The sequence below is a fragment of the Sabethes cyaneus genome, chromosome 2 (assembly GCF_943734655.1).
Source record: "Sabethes cyaneus chromosome 2, idSabCyanKW18_F2, whole genome shotgun sequence".
In the NCBI taxonomy this organism is placed as follows: Eukaryota; Metazoa; Arthropoda; class Insecta; order Diptera; family Culicidae; genus Sabethes; species Sabethes cyaneus.
Window position 1 is genome coordinate 144,509,216 of NC_071354.1, and position 16,608 is coordinate 144,525,823.

General features: G+C 40.1%; 1 protein-coding gene across 1 annotated transcript; it reads left to right on the plus strand.

The window, feature by feature from the left end:
• Nucleotides 1–13,115: 13,115 nt before the first annotated feature.
• On the plus strand, nt 13,116–16,131 carry LOC128736130 (pro-resilin-like). The gene is made up of 3 exons (XM_053830610.1): nt 13,116–13,211; nt 15,380–15,836; nt 15,893–16,131. Exons 1-3 carry the CDS (start codon nt 13,116–13,118, stop codon nt 16,129–16,131), a joined length of 792 nt encoding a protein of 263 aa, XP_053686585.1.
• Nucleotides 16,132–16,608: the final 477 nt, after the last annotated feature.

Below are 16,608 nucleotides of genomic sequence, written 5' to 3' on the forward strand. Positions count from 1 at the left end.
GAGCTGTCAAGTCAAGCAGTCAAACCGAAAAGTTCAGTCGAGCAGTTCAGTAGCTTTTGTTAGTTGCATTTTACAAGAATACAATATTCTAGGCAATTTATCGTAGTTCTCAAAATGCACGTACACAAAATACAACAGAAGACCGCAAATCTCTTGCACCTTTACTTGCTGAGTTATCGCATACTCAAGCTTCAAATTTTCATATCTTCACGACCCCATAGGGTAAAATGGGGCAAGCTGATTAATGAATTCAGCGCTTCATCTTAAAGCTTAAGTCGAGTACTACAAAACAAAAGCAACAAAAGCTAAGCATGAAAACCCAATTGTTAAAGAAGTTTTAAAGAATATGCCCTATAGTTCAGCACTCGATAAAGATAAGAACTTTATTTCTTCAGCAAAGTTGTTTATTTTTACAATATTTACAACTTTGCCGAAGAAACTATGTCTATATTTCCTAACACAAAAAAGTTATTTCTTTTATTTTCATTATAGTAAGCGATGACGAACTTTTGACAGTTTTAGATTAAAGGGGATACAGTGGTTTACCGATTTTATCTACCCATCCGAAAATTTTTGGTAGATGTATTTGGAAAGTAGACAAATTTGGGGAAAAATGAATTGCTCCAAAACTATTTAAATGAACAAAAAATATTGTTAATATTGATCATTTTCATACATAATTGAAGTATTATTTTAGCGTAATTTTACGCATAGGGTTCATTTTATTGATATCAACCATTAACCATAATGCATATCAACTCAGCAATATTACGAAAAAAGACATATCGAAATTCAAAATTGCTTGCTGTTAGCACCCCGATAAGTTCTGATGTCGATAATAACTAAAAACGCCGACCATCTATCAGAACGTGGTCGATTCGTGATTCGATCTGGTTGGGTGAACTCCAGGATGACTGGTGGTAGAGGTTACGCTAAAAAAAGGTACTACGTACAACATGGCTTGGAGGCGAAAAAGTCGACAACTCTTAGATCATCTTCCTTCGTCTGCGGGTCTGCGTTGAACCGTCCAATTACCGGTTTAAGTTCCTTTTCCTGATCAACCCGAGCTTATAATCCCTGATGATAATTTTGACATCATATCTTGGGTAGCGGTCGTATTCGCACTCATACTGTGTGTAAAATTTATCTTTGTTATCATGATACTTCCGAGGTGAGCGCTCTGCATGTTAATTATACTAATATTAAAGAACTGGCCCTTAATTCTTAATCTATCTTAATACTCGAGGGTTGATCGGCCTCCACCCGATTACCCGCTTCTGCATCTCGCCCATCACTATAGAAGCTATGAACACGGTTTATCAATCTTTTCATAATTCAAAGTTTGGATTTCACAAATGGTTCAATGTCAAGTAATAAACATCATTTACCTTCCCATGTAGTAAAACAATTTAAAATAAAAGCTGTGATAGAAATTTACGATTCGAAAAGTTCTGTGACAAATCGGTTAAAATGTTTGTATCATTATTGTTTGGCTTTGATACCTAATAGGTTCACTTAATAAAGTAACAAGTTAGTGGGAATACATCCGCCAGTATTGAAACTTTCATAATTTAAGAACAAGCCATAACATATATTACATACATAAAATCAACAGACATCACCAATAGCGCAACGACCATGGATGTAACAAAAGCATATCCCAAAAACTTAATAAACGCTTCGAAATCTGTGCCAAATTTGCAACAACACCCATCGATTTCATATCATTTTTAAACAGTAGCTTTCAATTTCAACACCTTACATCGAGTCGACAAGCACCACCGGTCGGTCCTGTCCTCACTGGCTTGCATCTGATATAATCCTCCTCATTGTCCATTGTCCAGTTACATATTTTACGCTACAATACGTGCCAATGATCATTGTCTAACATATAGCACACAACCGGGTTGACAACTCAATGCACGACATGACAACAAAAAAGCGAAATCGAGTTTAACATATTCCGTAATAAGACACTGTCTTCTGATGAGAGTACCTAGCTGCAGCTCCCAACCAGTGCACTATGGGCAAAAACGAGCTAAAAAACAGACACAATTAAGATACGGCCTGCAGGCTGATAGAATATAAGTGATCTTATGTAAAATTTTCCGGAGAATCTCGTGGTGCCAACCCCTGTCCTGTTTGCCATCGGGAAGTTTCCCATTTGGCTCATTTTCCCCTATTTTTGATATTTTTTCACACTTATTGGACTATACCAAGCGTGACTTCGAGGAAATAAAACTAAAAAACCTGATAATTTTGGGTAAAAAAGTCCCCAGAATCGAACAGGGTTTACTCCATTTAGTTTAGAGCACATTAATTTTATTGGGTGAGTTCCCGTTTGCTATGGTCGGCTTGGTAACGCCGGTAACGAGTTCAACCAAGTTCTGCCTTCTGCGGACTTTTTTGCACACAATTATAAGGTTTTTCGCTTTGTTTTCTCGAAACCTTGCTTGGTATATAGCTCAATAGATGTACGAAAATGTTTAAAATAGGGGAAAATGAGCAAAATGGGACACTTCCCGATGGCAAACAGGAAAGGGGTTAGAACCACGAGATTCTCCGGAAAATTTTACATAAGGTCACCTATATTTTACCAGCCTGCCGGCCGTATCTTAAGTGCGTCTGTTTTTTCGCTCGTTTTTGCCCATAGTGCAGTGTGTAGAAGCGACTCGATCTGCCGCATACAGCCAAAAAGAAAAGCAAAAACAAAATCAAAACAAAACTCAATAAAGCATAAAACATATGAGCATACTTAACCCGATTGTAGCCAATTCGAGAGCATAGTTTCAGTATGACTTGCTCGAAGTATATATGTTCGTTCTGCAATCGAGAGTTATGATGCAAAAATCGCCGAAGAAAAAACGCGAGAAGCTTGCAACAAATTGCGGCAGGTCATGGCTCGTTCGACAAATGTGTGAACTTTTGGTCGAATTTATGCCGGTGGTGTGAGATTTTTAGAGGAGAATTACCTATATGGGAATGCGATTATTTCAAGTAAATGCAGTTCTCAGAGTCTAACCGCTAATTTTGAAAAATAACCTGACGTAAACTGAATTGATAAAAACAGATCAAAATTACAAACACTGACTTACATCATTCCTTGTCACCAAATACTTCAACGTGTAAATCGTAAAATTTTATTCAAGATCAAAATTTCATTTGTGAAAATGTTGATTTTTATCGAATTTTACAAAATTTCGAATTATAATTCTTAATCAAAACCAAGTTGATACTTATTGAATAAAAATAACTTTGCGATTCTTGTGCCATTAAAGCAAATGCAAAAACGTTTTAATATTCCATGTATAACATTACTTTCTAAATTGAATCAAGTCAGCCAATAAAGTTTAGAATGTCTAATTAGTCAAAGACGGCTAAGTTTCTGAAAAGAAGTGAATAAAATAAAAATCATTTATCGTAACAAACATCATTATATCTCTGTAACAATTATAGTTATCAACTAAACCAGAACGATTTCTAGTGAAACGTCCATAATTTAGACTAATTGTTACAGTTCAGGCTGATAATTAGTGCCAACTTCATTCTAACCGACATTTGTTTGTAAATGAAAATCCACTCTATCTGGCGGTCAAGTGCAGCCTACATCTGTCACGCCAAGACCAGTTGACCATAACCACACCACCAATTAACATTCCAACGTCCAACGCCAGCAACTAAGGCAACAACAAATCCGTCATCATCGTCCTTCAGCCATCTCATACAACAATCATGTCCGGTTAGCGCGCATGTTTGTTACAGATTTCGCACGAATGCTTCCTTAATTCTTTACTTTTGCGACCTCTTTCGTGGCAAGCTCCAAGTATCTAGTACCATGAAATGCACTTCGATGTTGTACTTTACGATTATTCTTGCAGTCGTGCTTCCTCGGCTAAAACATCTAGCCAGTCAGTGGTTTCGACTGACTAATCTCCCACCCTGCCCAAGCCCGCGATCCGTATCCGCACATATGACGCGAACCAGTGAACTATAACCAAGTTTCGCCATAGTTGTGTACTGATGAAAACTAATAGCTTGGCAATTAGAAATTGCCGCACCATACAAACCACTACGTTCTGCTCCAACCGGAATAAAATATACACCACCAACGCAGTATGTACTTTATGAAAATGAAACCAACCACAACCCTTCAGCATTATGTGTGGTTATAGTTGGAAGAAAAAAATGCCTTGGTATGTGCTACACGAATGCAAACTCTTCCACTGTAGCTGGTGTATCCGCTACCGAATTAAATGTCCTATGCTTTAAAGCTCTATTAGGCCGAGCGAATTGCACCGGCAACGCGACACGGTTAAACCGTGGATTTCCTTTTGACTGAAGTATTTATATTTTTCGTACGGTTTTGACTTTAACTTTCTAAAATGCTTTTACAATAGTAGATATAATTTTTATATGTTGCTATGTCGTAATTGCTTTCGTCAGGACAGGTTCTCGTCAATAGCCCACATGTCGTTGGCTAAGCTGGGTCGCCATGAGCCTCTGGGTCTACCTCTTTTTTGTCCTTGCGGATTCCAGTACTTCTATGCACATTTCGTTCGCTCTTGAAGAAGAAGGTGTGTCCGATTCACTTCCACCTACGTCCTCGAATTTCTCAATCGTCAAGCTGCTCGATTAAGGGGAAATCCTAGACAATCCTCGATTTAATCTACTGTAAATAGGATACCGTCTCTAGTTTCTGATAATAAATAACAGAAATTAGCGCTAGTGTTTCATCATGCGTCATACGTGAGAGTATACTTGAAACTATCAATGTTGCCCTGTCGAATACAACAGATGTCGTTACTTTGTAACGCATATTGTATATTTCGGAAACAGCCCAATTTTGCACGACAATAAATTTACTCAACGTGCAACATTACTCTCTCATGCATCTCAGTTTCTTTTGTGTTTATCGCTAATCGCAATATAACGTTGGACACCTAAACCAATAAATAGTTGGTAAACGTTGTTTTTATTTATTGCGTTCATGTTGCGAAATTTAATTTTTTCGAATTTTTTTTGAATGGTAATACGATGCTGTGGAGAGGTCAGGTGGGTAAACATAGATAAGTGAGAAATTTTGATTTACTACCACTAGAAAAGCGCCATCTCTTGAAACGCAACGGTTCGTATGGTGTCCTATTACTCCAACTAACATCACATACATCACAGTAACCCTTATTGGGTCGGTGGAAACGCCATTGTGCAACACCTTGAAGGAGTACGCCTCGTACTAAGCCTTGATTAGATGGACTAGCTTATCTAGAACTCTTCTACCCCTAAGTGCGCCCCAGATATTTTCCTAGTTGACTCGGTTAAAAGCTTTTTCGAAGTCAAAACCAGCACGAGAGAGTCTTGGAATTCATTGATCTGCTCCAATATAATACGGAGCATTGTGATATGGTGAACACATGATCGACCAGCACGAAGTTCTGTTTACTGCCAACGAAGTGTAGTGTCGATCTTCTCTTGGATCTAGTTAAACCTCTCACGGGCAACATCTTAAAAACGATGCAATCGAGCTAATGACTATTTTTTCATGGAAGTACATTCAAAAGAAGCTCAAGTGTTGATTTTCGTACAAAAATAATTGTCTGGAGAAGCGCCAGGTTAAAAAAGTCTAATTTCTCTTTTTATTTCTCCATGTCTAACGCTCTATCCAGACATTTTTTGAATTCAGATTGAATTTTTGTTTTTAATAGCTGATAACTTTTGAATTCGTGGTCAAAATGTTGTGATATTAATATTAAAATGTCAAGAAATCTGTTCTGAATACATTTTTCATATTGTCAATTCAAAACAAATTACATATGTGGCTCTCGTAAACTTTCCCCCCGGCATTCCCACTATACGCATTCGCTATCTCGCCTATCATCTGAAGCGGGTATTTCATCCATTAACCCGCAGAACCCCGTGATTTTCGGGCAGACAAACCGTATTTTCGGACACATACAAACCATCATCGCCAATAGCCGATACAAGCCACCGCCATCGTTTCATCGTCTCATCGTGTCAAAGGACATCGCCATTGCCGTATTTCTTCGCCGTGGGTTTACATTTCCCACCTGTTGCGGATTGTATACGCGTTTCTGGGTTATTCTGGGTTATTCTATTCATAACCACCCATCGTTATAGTCGTGGTCCAGCTACAGAGATTCGCAGTGTCGCCTTGGTTCCCGTGGCTACCAACTACATGCCCGAGGAAACCGTAATACCCGCTAAGTGGGAGGAAAGTGGATAACTCGACTAGAAACGAGTAAATTTTGGAGGAGGAACGGAAGGAGTACTGCTGCAGGAACGGGGCCCCGGAAGTGAAGAGGATAGAAAAGTTAGTTAGTTTTAAGGAAGTGGGAGGAGAAATTATATACAATTAAAGTTTGTGAAAAGCTAAAACCCAGTGACTTTCAATCAAGCAATTCCTGATATCCGCGAAATTCTATTTAGTGTGCCGACCCTAAGGTGTTTGTCATCGGGGAGTCCTTTAGACGCTCGCTGCTAGCTTGCCGACAGGTACACATTGCTTAAGCTGTTCTATGCGGTCAATCAGTAGCGGACCAGTTCAGTCCTTTAGCGGTACCTTAGTATTCATTCGGCACCACTAAGGCGGCGAAAAATATCGTACAACAAATGGACATCACCATTCCCAACAGCGCATTCCCCTTCTTCGGCTTAGGAGTTAGTCCAGGCTTTCATGTCTCGCCCAAAAGCTCATTCAACAGCTTCTCTAGCTCGGCGTATCGTTGGCGGGCAGCTGTCTTAGCCGCTCTGGTTAACGCTCGCTCAGTGTCGGCTTTAACCTTTCTCCGTTCGTTAACCATCTTTCATCCTTCAGTTTCATCCGAAGTCTACTTCCACCGCCCGCTGCTCACTTTGCCCAGTGTTTCGTCAATTGTCGTGATCCAGACGTTCTTGAAGCCGGTTCATTGTTTTTCGACGGTCCCCCTAGGTGGCAACTCCTCGATTCGGAATTCAAGTTGTTCCACGAAGGCGCTTTTCGCCTCAGGATTCTACAATCGTAACGTCATCCAACTTTCTTCTCTCATCACTGAATACTGAGGCGTAAGCGTATGTCAGTGATAAGAAAGTGATGGTTGGATAGAATATCGGCGCTACGCTTGATGCGTGTTGCGTCCATTATTATATAGTCAAGGTAGTCACATTGTTGCAAGTTACATTGTTATATAGTCAAGGTAGTACAATGTGGCAGCGAACTCAAGACTGGGCATGGGCATAGTAGATGGCTCACATATACATAGCAAAGAACGATACTACTAACGCCATCTCTTATCTAGGAAGTTGCTATTGCTTACAAGTGTTTGTGATAGCAACCATCTGAAACCTTAACCGTAGAGATCTGACCGAATGCCCAGTCTTGAGTTCTGTAGTCTTCGGTGGCAGGCTATGATGGGCTGGACACGTTGCCAGAATGCCCGACTATTTTCAACACGTAGCCAAAACTATTTTCTACAGAGAATCAGGAAAAGGCAGTAGACCTAGGGGAAGACCCTGCACCTAATGAATGTGCACTATTGAGAGCGAAGCACGTTCAGCTGGTGTACGAGGGAATTGGAGAACGGCAACCCAGAACCGACAATAGTGGAGGACCTTAATTCGTTCGGCGCAGAATCAATAACGGTCCGTTGTCACTAAAGTAAAGTGAAGTAAAGTAAGTAGCATTGTTAATTTCTCAACAGTAAATCTTAAACAGCATTGAATTTCGAACCAAATAGAACCAATGAGCAGGATCAAGGATCAAAATTTTGATATTTCATTCAAATTTCAAACTGTACTGTTCTTATATCTGTAAACCTTATTATTAATGTTGATGTAACTTTCTGTCATTGATCAAATATTTTATTACAAACACTGTAATTTTGAGACAAACCTGCATTTATTAAAAATGTTACACAGCAGTTTAATAAATCATGACTGCTGCAAAAATTATTAGTAACATTCAAAACAGTACGCAAAGTTTGGAGATAGCAGCATCAAATTTTACTGCCCTAATGGGCTGACTGCCAGTAGAACAGCGAACGCATGTACCTAAGGTAGTGCGAACTTTGCGGTTGTTTAGCTGTAGAAACTCAAATTTAACTCCACCGTTCGTCGGCGATTCTTCCGATTCGAAGGTAGATATACATTCCACCACTTGGAAAATTGACAATTAAAATCGCGATCGTATTTCGGTAGCTGGCGTAAGGTTTGGAATGCTCCATTATGGGTGGCTCGTGGCTCGACTGTTCATGTGAGGTGAAGGGTACTAGAGCAAGGCGGAAAATATTGTCGTCGACTCGATAGCAAACACACCCTCAAACATATAGATATAGATTCTCGATAGTGTGTGTCTATAGTGAGAAGCAACTCAAGAAGTCCTCCAAGAAAATCTATGACGTAGCTATTGACGAACTTGGCCCCAACGAACGAACGGTCAGTGGCTATCGATCAGGGCGGTATAAAAACTAAGTCTAGTATTCAGAATAGCATCAGATGTCCGTTTGTAACACCACGTGCAACAGTTGCAATTATCTAACAATCTAGTGAAGAGTGCTTAAATTTGGCTAATAGTTTTAATCCGTTCGGATAGCTTGGCAGTTCAGCACCCGTGCAACTTGAAACGAGTGGCCGTATCGTACCGCAATATGTTGAGAGTGAGTTAAAGTGCCTATGCTGGGGCTGGGTTGTATTAAGGTGTACTTTTGGGTGTCGAGTGGCTGCGAAAGTGAAATTGACTCCACTTGAAGGTGGAGAAGTGCTCGCCTGGAGTACGGCGGCCGATATGGATCAGCAGATGGATGCAACGATTAGTTACATAATTGCGTTGCGAGACAGCCGGCAGTGTTTAGTAGTTCATGCAATAGAAACATGTGTATCGTAGGCAAAAGCGACATCAAACTTGAAATTTCATAACCTCGTCTGAATGGGAAGCATGCTCACGGGCTAACGAAATCGATTGATTTGTATCGTATTAAAGCATAACAAAGGGAATTGGTCCATGTACTGCTACTACCACGCGATATACTTTCAAGATAATTTGTTGGTAATCAGTGTTTAATCAACCTAAAGTTGTGTTTAAAAGTCTGTATACGACAGACACCAGGACTGGTTTTTCAATGTTTCATTGCATCATCGAACAATTCTGATGATGGTACACTAAATAAAATAAAGAGTTTTAAGTTTTAGTGAAGCAATACATACGGTTGAACATAAACTACGGTGCTATTATTTGAGTGTTCAAAACGCATTCGGCTGAAAAGTTGTTTATTTATTCAATGTGACATATCATAACTTATCAACTTATCTTGTCAGTTTACACAATGATTACATGGCACATTTATCGAAAGTTTTTCAAAATATTTTCAAATGTTTTTATAGAGTGTGGTAAACATTTATATAAATCTCCTTTCTAATTTCAATGCTTCAATGGCTATATTTGTTCAAAAACTTCTGTTTAAGGGAATTAATCAATATAATTCAAAAATTGTACTCTAGATCCGCTCAAGATTTGAAATATATCCATTCAAAACTGAAACAAATTTCAACTCAGAAGCTTGAACTGAACCAAAATATTAAAACTGGTTTATAAGCTTTCGAAAATCACACAAAATAGTTTTCTGCTTGAGTTTATCAGGCGTACACCAAAATATGTTTAGAGTGAAAATTAGCAACAGATCTGCTCTAAACACATTTGTTCCTATTTGTGGATTTGCTATCATTATATTTGACGACCATGATTTTTACTCATTGTAACTGGATCGTCAGAAACTTTACGCTATTTTCGAAATGAAATAAATCTTTCGATCGATCGATCTTCTAAGCATCGGCCTCCGTAAAAAAAACTAGGTATTGATTTTTAAGTGTGCGCTATTAAAAAATTGCCAAATATCATTCCAGGTCTTATTTTTATCATTTTCGTTTGCTAAGAAAACGAGATGTTCCACTAGCACAGTCATCATTTTAGTCATTGTCACTGCAACTGCAGACAAATACGCTCTTGATTAAGAATAAATTAGGCTTTCCTCGCCTTTGACACTTAGTTTGGAGTCATTTTCTCCGCAATTTCTCAAATTTTCGAGCATAGACGACACAGTTGCATTAGTAAGAATAAGAATTTTACTGCAAAAATTTGCCTAACGTCAGCATTTGTGGTTCTTAACTTAGTCCTGCATTATTTTCAAATAATACATACCTATTAAGGTTTAAAATTTAGCTAGCTTCGAGGTAAGATGCTGGTCTAACAAACCTGTTGTCGTAGATTCGATTCACGGCTGGGTGGTACTGCAAGAGGCAGTAGGATCGTTGCACTAGCCCCTTAATTTTCCTGTGTACTATTAACTGGCTGTGAAGTCTGTCGATAAAGAAGGATCAAGTCTTTAAGACGTTTATAACCAAGGCCTATTATTCATAAACTTTCTTGCGAGTATATCGGCAATATCAAATTAGAACTTCTTAGGATTATCGCTTCGCCCATCGGCTTTATACACTTTTGTCCGTGAAGCTGTCCATAATCCATCTTCACGTCCATTTCGTCGTCCATGAGGATTCCTCCTTCGTGCTTCGTGAGAACTTCATTGTACAACTTCCGGGCACGTCTTCTTACTACTACATTTCACTACAGTGTCCTGTTTGGCAGCTTTTTTTGTTAGGTGGGACTTAGACTGCTTTGTTAATTGAATTGAACTTTTATAGTATATCCCTATTTGCTGTACGTGTCAGGCATACCAAACACCATTATACAAGTGATTGGCCATTTGCCGCTACACGTTCCCAGTCAGGTATGATATGGTTTCTGAAATCAAAAACCTTCCTTCCCGGGATTAGGAGATCAAAGCTCACCGGGAGATAAACAACCCTTGTCGAGAAAATTTAATCTGCTCGTATATAACGCATCACAACTGCATAACAGATGTTCCAAAGTTTCACTTTCAAGATTGCAAAAGCGACAGATTACCAACCTGACCAATGTTTTTAACATGATATCTACTCGGACAGTACCCAGTTACTAGGCCAGTGTATGTACAAAGAGCTCTCTTATTGAGCTCTATGTGCTTTTTGGTGGTTTTTGCATTTGGAGTTATAAATCTTTTAAACTGATTACATCCTCTGACTGCTACCCAATTGGCTGTCACTTTCTGTTCTTCCCAGCGTCTAAGAGTTTGGTAGTTTACTAGCCCGAATAGACGAAATCTTTCACAAAAACGAATCGTTCGGACGGTGCTTTGCTGGCATTGGATTTCTTGAAGATATCATAACCCGACAGCCCTGGGTTTACCCTAATTACTCCCACAACACCCCCAAATGCAACTTCCGAGCCTTAGTTTCACGCTTGCTGATTAATAGTATGCCATCTCAACAACTTAGCGATCTTCGAACCTGACCACGCCGGATTTTCAAATTAGATGTCCAAAATTAATCTTCGGTTTGCGGTTTCCTTCAAATATAGCTTCTTTAAAATAAAGTTAATCATGAGGAAGTTTTCAGCACTGAAAGGAAAAATTTCAATACAAACTGCTGTCAAAATCAAAATGTGTCAAAATGTGTCCAGATTCGACCACTAAGAGCGGCAAAACATAGAGATGAAATCAGAGATCTTCACTGCCGACGGTTATCCGCCATGGTTTTCACTTGTCGTTACTACAGGTTCTCGTCTACAAACCGAATGTGTTTGGCTAAGCTGCGTCGCCAAGAGCCTCTGGGTCTGCCTCTTCTAAGCTGTGCTTCTCTGCAAATCTCGATCGCTCCTTTCCTCAAGATGTATTCGACCCACTCCACCTACGTTCACGTGTTTCTGTTACCATCGGCCGTTGATGACATCGACAATGGAGTTCCTCATTTGATATCGAGTTGCTAGGCCACCAGGCACATATCATCTCAGGCAACGATGAATAAATACCTGCAGTTTTTACGTTGTCTCCGCTGAGACGCACTATGTTTCAAAGGCATACAGTAGTACGGATTTAACTTTTGCGTTGAAAATTCGGTCTTTCATATGTAGAGTGATGTTTTGAACGCCAAAATGTTTCGCAGACCTGCAAAGGCACCCCTGACCTTCCTGATCCGTGTGACTATATCAACCTTGGTACCACCATCATGCATTGTCTGGCTACCAAGATATTGAAAGGCGTCTACCTACTCAACTAATCAACTTGTTTTCCCGCTACTATGAAGTTGGTGAAATTGTCAGTATTCACTACCATAGACTTTCTTTTGCTACATTGACTGCTGGGACCTGCTGGCTGGGAGCTCTCGGAAAGGTCATCTTTGCATGCTGTGTCGACGTTGTGCGAGCAAAACAATGTCGTCGGCTAGATCGAGGTCATTTTGCTGCCCCATCGTTAGAAGATTCCAAGACAATCCTCGATTTGATCTACCGTCAATTGCTCCAACTAATATCTCATCTATAACCAGGCAACGTCACATTCAATGGCATAGCGTCACTCAACAATGAAGCAGTGAAGCTTCGGTTTCAACAGAAGCAGCACCGCTTCAGTTTCAAACTGGCTTCAGTCAGCTTCAGCGAAACTGGTTTCACTTCATCAAGACTATCAGTTTCAACTTTTCGTTTGTACTTTTCTATCAAATATTCAGAAGAAGGTCAGCAACTTTGAATGCAAATAAATTGAATTTGAGTAACATTTCCTAGATTGCAACGCATATTAAAGTTAACCTAGTCAATGTCGACAAATCGTGCCTGACTTTCTGCCGTCGTCAATTGAAACAGCCACCAACTTCAACTGAAGCTTGCATGAAACGTTCTGTTCAACAAATGAAGCAAGTCACTTCATATATGAAGCGAAGGTAAGAGAAAGTCAGTTTCATTTATTTCGACGATGCCAGGCCCTGTCTATAACTATTAGAAACAGCAGTGGTCATGAAATGCCTGGCGTAACCCTTATAGGGTCGGACAAGATGCCGTTGCGCAAAACCTTGCACGAGAACGCCTCAGGCTGGGCCTCGACGAAATGGACTAGCTTATCTGGAACTCCTCTACACGTAACTGCACGCTAGATGTTTTCGTGTTTGAGTCGGTCAAACGCTTTTTCGAAGTCGTTGAACACCAGCAGTAGAGAGTCCTGGAATTCGTTGATCTGCTTCAATATAATGCGGAGCGCTGTGATATGATCTATCACATAACCGATCAGCACGGAAACCAGCTTGCTGCCATCAGAGAGTATGCCACTGTGCCCGGTGGATTTGGGCTAACCCAGTTTTGTGTAAGTTGACGCAACCAAAGTCTAGAATTCTCATCACGGCTATTGGGTGCGGAATCTGTCCCGAAGTCTACTTCCTGGCTCTTTGCTGAAAATAGGTTTGGCTACTCTTTCAGGCATTCTGACCACGCGCCCAGTCCGATGCAGCCTGCCACCAGCTCGTAGTTCATGCATCTGTGTCACACTCCATTTTCCATTTTTCCATCAGGTATTGATCGTAGAATCCTACGCTCAAAAACTCCGAATACTTGTCAATCAGCTATCTTCAGCATCCATGATTCATGGCCGTAAAGGACCAACAGGTGGATTAGTGCTCTATGGAGCACCAGTTTTGTGCGAATTTACACACTACGGGACTTTAGCTGGCTACGTCACCCGCAGAAAATTTGATTCGCAGCTTACATCGTTGTCATATATCACGAGGGTTCCAAGGTATATCAACACAGAGAACAGAGTACCAGGTAATTGACAAAAAGTGTGTAAAAGGTTTTTATGTAATCTACGAGTAATCCTTCAATAGAGCACCCCTCGAGCAGTAAGTGGCAAACTAAATCTTGATGTCGCTGCCATCGCTGCTATGTAACTCCAGCACAAAGAAATATTGATAAAGGTACATGGATGTTTTTTGATGCGTTTGGCAAACTATTTTTGGAGGGCGCTACCGACAGATTTTACACACAAAAAATCGATTACTTCCTTCGAGCCTGTTAATCTGTTCTCTGTGATATCAATTCCTCCGCGACTATATTATCGTTCCCGCTCGTATTAACACCAATTGGGTTCCCACGTTCTCTGCCAGCAACGATATACTTCGATTTGGCGGTGTTAATGGGAAGTTCCATCCTTATTGCTTCCCATTTAACAGGCCTAAAGACCTCTTCCGCTACTCTACGTTTGATTTTGATGATATCGACCTCATCCGCAAAACCGACAAGCATGTGAGATTTCGTAATGATAGTTTCCTTTCCACGTTTGCTCTTCGTATTGCACCGTCCGAGGCAATGCTGAATAACAGGTTAGAGATCGCATCCCCTTGCTTAAATCCATACAATGTCACGAAAGCGTGAGGTCCCACCGTTAATCAGACGCATGGTTTTTACCCATCCAGCGTCGCACGAATCAGCGTAATTTGTTTCGTCGGAAAACCATATTCTAGCCTTATCTGATGTAGCTCATTTCGTTTGACTGAACCGTACGCCGCCTTAAAGTCCACAAACAGATGATGAATCTGCAAGTTGTGCTTCTGGAACTTGTCTTGCAACTGACGCAAGGTAAACATCTGATCCACCGTAGAGTGACCCTGATGAAAAACAGTTTGGTACTCGCCGAGAAAGTAATATGCTAATAGAACAAGATACGGGAGGGTGTCCTATAAGCAGAATTTAGCAACGTACTGCGAATAGTTTTTACACTCAAGTCGATGTCCTTTTTTAAAAATAGGGCAAATGTGGCCATCCAATTTCTCTTCCGACATTTGTTCTTCGTCCCAGATTCTGACAATGATCCGGTGGATTGCTTTGTATAGCTGCTTGCTTCCCGCTTTTAGAATTTCAGCCGGAGTACTATCCTTTGCCAGCAATCTTACCGTTTTTCAGCTCACTAATTGCCTTCTTAACCTCTTCCTATGTTGGTTGTTGAGTTGGTTGAGTTGTGGGTTCAAACCCTACCTGGACAGTTATTTTTCACAATTTGCTTAAAAAATTCCAGTTCTTCCAATATTCGTTCTTTACAAAAAACACATTTACTCCCTCATATGAAGGTTAAAGTAATTTTATTAAATTATTAAATAGTTTTCTTCATTGAAGATTGCATAAAGTACATTCTAATCAAAGGCATTACAAGCAATTTCAAAGAAAAAGGTAGCGCACGGTAGTTTTTAAACTTTATTGATGATTCAATTTAAAGTTTATCAATTTCAACAACTAGAGTTATTCACTGTGAAACAACAAGATACATTATTACGTATTGCATATCGATGAAACATACATTATAGCTGACCTTATTAATATATCCATATAATAATTAGACCATTTAACTTCTTACGAGTGGTGAATGACCCGTTAGTTCAACCACTCTATAATAAACTCAACAACAACAACCATTTAACTTAAAAACTGCTTAATTTGACACGTAATAAATTCTTTACATTTACATCTATACGTACATTACAGTTCATATCCGCTTGTGTCATCCTCATCGCGACGGCCAGGGCCGCCCCGGTAGAACCAGCGCACTACAGTTTCGTGGCCGAGCATCCACATTACGAGCACTTGTCTCATGCCATTCCCGAAGTTCACTATCCAGTCCAGCTAGTCGGAGCACATGATCAGCATGCCTATGTCGAAGTGCCCCAAAATTATATTGTCGAATCCCATGATCTAGGCGGTTACCAAGGACACAGTGCCGAAAGCTACGTTGACAGCAATACCTACCATGGCGGATACAGTTCCCTTTATGGTGGTTCTAATCAAGGTCACCTGTACACTTCCGGAGGGCAAGGAGCGTACGCTAACAAATACAATGATTACTATGCTTATCCCAAGTACAACTTCGAATATGGTGTCGACGATCCCCACACCGGAGATCACAAGAAACAGTGGGAATCCCGTGATGGAGATGTGGTTAAAGGTAATCACTATTTTATTTAAGCAAACACTAAAATTAAACCATCTTTTCCTGTTCAGGAGGATATATGTTCAAGGAAGCCGACGGTACAACCCGCGTAGTTGAATATACTGCCGATGACCACAACGGCTTCAACGCGGTTGTGAAAAACATTGGTCACGCCGATCATCCGGTTGTTCACGCCCAGCCCGCTGAAAACTACTACGGACAGCTGGGTAACTACGCAGGAGCATACGCTACTGGAGACTATTACGGCAAAGGAGCTACCAGCTACACCAAAGTTTGGAGGCAGCATTAGAATGCATAAATTGCATAACATAACAGCGGAAACTCATCCAAAGATATGGCCAGACCACACGGAATCGATGTATAATATTTATTTGATAGGTTATAGATCAAGCTATCCTATGCTCGAAGCGAAACGATGAAAAGTTTTAGCCAGATTCTCTCTTCACTCATTATATGCACAGGAAGTTAGAGGACTTTTCAATTTTGTGGTAGCAGTAGCTTCAAAATATGTGCGTTTGATGGACTGTAAACTTGTTGAAAAGTTTTGAACTTCAATAAAGAAATAAATTGATCTGTGATAAAAACCATTTGCTTAGCTCTTCTTTTCCTCATCACTTCGCGTGTCTGACTAATCGCTTTATATTTCAGACATACATGAGAGAGGTCGAAAGACCAGCATCCTTAATGAAAGTGATCTATTTAAGAAGTGAAAGTGAAGTACTTTTCCTATCATATACATCATTTGAAATGAAAACAAAACTAAACG

Coding starts and splice junctions, on each gene's coding strand:
- LOC128736130 (XM_053830610.1), top strand. CDS start 13,116: ATGATCTATCACATAACCGATCAGCACGGAAACCAGCTTGCTGCCATC. Junction 13,212..15,379: donor TTGGGCTAACCCAGTTTTGT/GTAAGTTGACGC, acceptor CGTACATTACAG/TTCATATCCGCTTGTGTCAT. Junction 15,837..15,892: donor TGATGGAGATGTGGTTAAAG/GTAATCACTATT, acceptor TTTCCTGTTCAG/GAGGATATATGTTCAAGGAA.